Here is a 6,000-nt window from a genome sequence, read left to right as displayed (position 1 = left end):
GGAACAGGACAATATAGTGTAATGTAAGGGGATGAGGGAACAGGACAATATAGTGTAATGTAAGGGGATGAGGGAACAGGACAATATAGTGTAATGTAAGGGAATGAGGGAACAGGACAATATAGTGTAATGTAAGGGAATGATGGAACAGGACAATATAGAGTAATGTAAGGGAATGAGGGAACAGGACAATATAGTGTAATGTAAGGGAATGATGGAACAGGACAATATAGAGTAATGTGATTGTGAAGTGGTTTCGGCACTTCCTGTGATCTTAGGAAAGTCTTTTCTTTTTGATATTTTTCTCCAAAAAATATATATGTGAAAGAAAAAGATAATAGTTTAAAACCATAACAATGTTTTATAAATTGTGAAAGTCTATAAGTGAGTTATAGACATTGGACCCAGCTTTCACCGTGGTCCTGCGGTGGTTGCAAAATGCAACGCTGGTCTTTAAGGTGAGGTCTTCAATTCCTCCCACACGTAGTGTTGTAAATGGGGAAATAAATACAACAGGCCTCCATAGTGCAAACCTGGTCCTATGGCACGGCCTTTACCTTCATTGGCGCAATGAATATATAATGTTTTGTTGTCCTGTTCCTGTGATTGTCTTCCTAAGATGGTGATAAGAGGATTGTGCCGCCCCCGACCCTTCTCATACAGGCTTTGTAATGTGGGCTAGCAAAATAGATTAAAGACCAGTCTCCGTCTTATCTCCCTTTATTCATATGAATAAATATAACACATTTTATTACATAACTAGGAACATAAAACAACAATTGCCAGAAGTTGGCGTTCCCTGTATCGGGCTCAGAGCATGGAGGAAGCAGTGACCGGGAAGCGTATGGAAACGTATATAGAAGGTATATAGACCAACATGTCTCTGCGCAGTGGCGGGTTGTGCGCAGGTTGTGGAAGGAGTAGCTGGGATTTTCTGGCGGAGTTTTATGTCTCTCTGCATCGTAGATGGAGATAACAGTTATGTATCAGCATTTCTCTATATATGGAAGATGTTTCTTTCTCCCCAGGACGCGGTCACCCGGGAGACGTCTGTCCGGCCATTAGTTGTTGGCAATGATCTGAGAAGCACAATACAAAGCACAGTAAGAGAGGGATAGCGACATTGATATGCAATCCCGGTCCATACCCGGCCCAGGTTCTCTCGTCTCCCCCTCACACCCTGCTTCATACATGGGGCCGATCTCTGTGCGCGGACGGAAATGGAGAGGTTCTGCATACAACTATGTGCATATGGCAATGTACGCATTGTTGCGTATGTCCGTCCTATTCTGAGTCGGACTGATCTGTCTTTCCCTGACATTGGGCGGCAACAATGCGAGTGCACTTACCCACCATGGCTTATGGGAGTGTCATGGGAGTTTTGTGGGCGGGTTGCTATAGCTCTGTGCACCTGTGGGAGTGTTGTGGGCGGGTATCTAGAGTTCTGTGCGCTTGTGGGAGTGTCTTAGGCGGATCTCTAGAGCTCAGCTTGTGGGAGTGTAGTGGGCGGGTCTCTAGAGCTCTGTGCGCTTGTGGGAGTGTCTTAGGCGGATCTCTAGAGCTCTGTGAGCTTGTGGGAGTGTAGTGGGTGGGTCTCTAGAGCTCTGTGAGCTTGTGGGAGTGTAGTGGGCGGGTCTCTAGAGCTCTGTGCGCTTGTGGGAGTGTAGTGGGCGGGTCTCTAGAGCTCTGTGCACTTGTGGGAGTGTAGTGGGCGAGTCTCTATAGCTCTGTGAGCTTGAGGGAGTATAGTGGGCGGGTCTCTATAGCTGTGCGTTTGTGGGAGTGTAGTGGGCGGGTCTCTAGAGCTCTGTGCGCTTGTGGGAGTGTAGTGGGCGGGTCTCTAGAGCTCTGTGCGCTTGTGGGAGTGTAGTGGGCGGGTCTCTAGAGCTCTGTGCACTTGTGGGAGTGTAGTGGGCGAGTCTCTATAGCTCTGTGAGCTTGAGGGAGTATAGTGGGCGGGTCTCTATAGCTGTGCGTTTGTGGGAGTGTAGTGGGCGGGTCTCTAGAGCTCTGTGCGCTTGTGGGAGTGTAGTGGGCGGGTCTCTAGAGCTCTGTGCGATTCTAAATCCTGCATACGGGCAAGAGCAGCCTCTGACATATTTCCTGATGACGGATGCGGCGGCCAGGATAAAATGGACGACGCGGCTTCCCACTTGCACACGCCCAAGAAGGGGACCCTCTGCAATACGCGGTACTTCTACAACAAGGTGCTGAAAATTCTTCTGTTTCTTAAATTGCGCCCGGTGACCCAAAATCTTCTCCAGCCTGTTACTCACTCCTAGCCCCCACCTAAGGAAGGCCCTGGCTGGCCATACACAACGGATGCAAAGACATTTAGGCTCCAGCCCAGCAGCTAGCCCCGTTTTGTAGGCGGGGAGGGGGGGTGGCTGGACAAATGGAGGCGTTCCTGAAGGAATGCCTGCCGTTTGTGGGCGACCCTACTGATATCATCTATTATAGCAGGAAGCTCACTGGGGCTTGCGGGAACGAGACTCTACCACAAGGGTCTCGTCGCAAGCGCAATGGTCGCGACCATCACCTGGCCGCCCGCTAAAGCTGTGGGTGGTCACCCACAGCTTAGCGAGCGGCCTGGAGGCCGGGCTTAAAAAAAAAAAAAAAAAAGGCCGCCCTGATTCAGAGCGAGCGCTCACACCGCACACATAACCCATCACAATAGCTAAGCACCAATCATGGAGATTCTGGTTAGAAGCTGACGGCTGCACCCATTGTTGGGTGTTGTGGTGACTATAAAGACACTGAAAGGGTTGTAGATGCCCATTAAATACTGGCACTGTGTATAGAGGTAGTGCTGACCCTGCCCATTACCCACAATGCAAGACTTGGTAGAAACATAATAGTAATATACCCAGCGACTGGTACCGTACCCCTCCCAGGCCTGCTGGTACATATATCCTCAGCGGGCACTAACACTGTCACTCTTCTGCTCACCTCGTCTATCCAGTCATTGAACAGAGTCACACGGGTGAATATAGTGGGTTTCTTTAGCGTGTTACACTTCATTGTCCCAAAGCTGGTGATGCCCTCAATGTACCACCTGCCATCTGCGGCCTGACAGTTCAGGGGTCCTCCGGAATCACTCTGAAAAGAGAGCACAGGTGTAACTATCCTGCATTGTACAGATGGTGACACAATACAAACTTGTCAGCAGAAACTAATGGACTAGAACGAAGCGCAGAACTCCCACTGCGCAATGCGCACACATCTGTGCACTGAGGATTGCACAGCAGATGGCGGTATCTGTAGAGGAGATGTTCACGTGGGTGTTCCCAGCCGAAAGCGTAGGAGGCGGAGCAGTGCAGAAATACAGAGCAATATTGGTGTAATAAGATAATGAGGTGGAGAAGCCACATCCAGGGGAGTCCAACCCTTCATTATTACAGCAGCTCACAGTCTCCAGTCATCAGAAAGGCTGCACTTTGTCTAAGAAAAGCAACATCAGAAACTCTTCTACAGAACTACTGTCAGTGTTATATGGAGAGTCCCGGTGTCCTCTCACTCTCAGGACACATGTAATACAGACAGTCCCGGTGTCCTCTCACTCTCAGGACACATGTAATACAGACAGTCCCGGTGTCCTCTCACTCTCAGGACACATGTAATACAGACAGTCCCGGTATCCTCTCACTCTCAGGACACATGTAATACAGACAGTCCCGGTGTCCTCTCATTCTCAGGACACATGTAATACAGACAGTCCCGGTGTCCTCTCACTCTCAGGACACATGTAATACAGACAGTCCCGGTATCCTCTCACTCTCAGGACACATGTAATACAGACAGTCCCTGTGTCCCCTCACTCTCAGGACACATGTAATACAGACAGTCCCGGTGTCCTCTCATTCTCAGGACACATGTAATACAGACAGTCTCGGTGTCCTCTCACTCTCAGGACACATGTAATACAGACAGTCCCGGTATCCTCTCACTCTCAGGACACATGTAATACAGACAGTCCCGGTGTCCTCTCATTCTCAGGACACATGTAATACAGACAGTCCCGGTGTCCTCTCACTCTCAGGACACATGTAATACAGACAGTCCCGGTATCCTCTCACTCTCAGGACACATGTAATACAGACAGTCCCTGTGTCCCCTCACTCTCAGGACACATGTAATACAGACAGTCCCGGTGTCCTCTCATTCTCAGGACACATGTAATACAGACAGTCCCGGTATCCTCTCACTCTCAGGACACATGTAATACAGACAGTCCCGGTGTCCTCTCATTCTCAGGACACATGTAATACAGACAGTCCCGGTGTCCTCTCACTCTCAGGACACATGTAATACAGACAGTCCCGGTATCCTCTCACTCTCAGGACACATGTAATACAGACAGTCCCTGTGTCCCCTCACTCTCAGGACACATGTAATACAGACAGTCCCGGTGTCCTCTCATTCTCAGGACACATGTAATACAGACAGTCCCGGTGTCCTCTCATTCTCAGGACACATGTAATACAGACAGTCCCGGTATCCTCTCACTCTCAGGACACATGTAATACAGACAGTCCCGGTGTCCTCTCACTCTCAGGACACATGTAATACAGACAGTCCCGGTGTCCTCTCACTCTCAGGACACATGTAATACAGACAGTCCCGGTATCCTCTCACTCTCAGGACACATGTTATACAGACAGTCCAGGTGTCCTCTCACTCTCAGGACACATGTAATACAGACAGTCCCGGTGTCCTCTCACTCTCAGGACACATGTAATACAGACAGTCCCGGTGTCCTCTCACTCTCAGGACACATGTAATACAGACAGTCCCGGTGTCCTCTCACTCTCAGGACACATGTAATACAGACAGTCCCAGTGTCCTCTCACTCTCAGGACACATGTAATACAGACAGTCCCGGTATCCTCTCACTCTCAGGACACATGTAATACAGACAGTCCCGGTGTCCTCTCATTCTCAGGACACAAGTAATACAGACAGTCCCGGTGTCCTCTCACTCTCAGGACACATGTAATACAGACAGTCCCGGTATCCTCTCACTCTCAGGACACATGTAATACAGACAGTCCCTGTGTCCCCTCACTCTCAGGACACATGTAATACAGACAGTCCCGGTGTCCTCTCATTCTCAGGACACATGTAATACAGACAGTCTCGGTGTCCTCTCACTCTCAGGACACATGTAATACAGACAGTCTCGGTGTCCTCTCACTCTCAGGACACATGTAATACAGACAGTCCCGGTATCCTCTCACTCTCAGGACACATGTAATACAGACAGTCCCGGTGTCCTCTCACTCTCAGGACACATGTAATGCAGACAACCGGGTGTCCTCTCACTCTCAGGACACATGTAATGCAGACAGTGCCTGTGTCCTCTCACTCTCAGGACACATTTAATAAAGACAGTTCCGGTGTCCTCTCACTCTCAGGACACATGTAATACAGACAGTCAAGGTATCCCCTCACTCTCAGGACACATGTAATACAGACAGACCCGGTGTCCTCTCACTCTCAGGACACATGTAATGCAGACAGTCCCGGTGTCCTCTCACTCTCAGAACACATGTAATACAGACAGTCCCGGTATCCTCTCACTCTCAGGACACATGTAATACAGACAGTCCCGGTGTCCTCTCATTCTCAGGACACATGTAATACAGACAGTCCCGGTGTCCTCTCACTCTCAGGACACATGTAATACAGACAGTCCCGGTGTCCTCTCACTCTCAGGACACATGTAATACAGACAGTCCCGGTGTCCTCTCACTCTCAGGACACATGTAATACAGACAGTCCCGGTATCCTCTCACTCTCAGGACACATGTAATACAGACAGTCCCGGTGTCCTCTCATTCTCAGGACACATGTAATACAGACAGTCCCGGTGTCCTCTCATTCTCAGGACACATGTAATACAGACAGTCCCAGTGTCCTCTCACTCTCAGGACACATGTAATATAGACAGTCCCGGTATCCTCTCACTCTCAGGACACATGTAATACAGACAGTCCCGGT

General features: G+C 49.5%; 1 protein-coding gene across 1 annotated transcript in view; it reads right to left on the bottom strand.

The window, feature by feature from the left end:
* Window positions 1-959: 959 nt before the first annotated feature.
* The window catches only part of LOC148473785 (proproteinase E-like), a 30,574-nt gene continuing 25,533 nt past the window's right edge, over window positions 960-6,000 (bottom strand). The window contains exons 7-8 of the mRNA XM_088459475.1: window positions 2,950-3,099; window positions 960-1,079 (exon numbers count right to left, since the gene is read on the bottom strand). Of these exons, the coding sequence (XP_088315601.1) occupies window positions 1,062-1,079; window positions 2,950-3,099 (168 nt within the window). The 3' untranslated portion in view covers window positions 960-1,061. The remainder of the gene's footprint in view (window positions 1,080-2,949; window positions 3,100-6,000) is intronic.

The sequence above is a fragment of the Taudactylus pleione genome, unplaced genomic scaffold (assembly GCF_031769625.1).
Source record: "Taudactylus pleione unplaced genomic scaffold, aTauple2 ptg000912l, whole genome shotgun sequence".
Taxonomy (NCBI): domain Eukaryota; kingdom Metazoa; phylum Chordata; class Amphibia; order Anura; family Myobatrachidae; genus Taudactylus; species Taudactylus pleione.
Note: the sequence above shows the minus strand (reverse complement) of the source record. Positions and strands in the feature narration are given on the sequence as shown.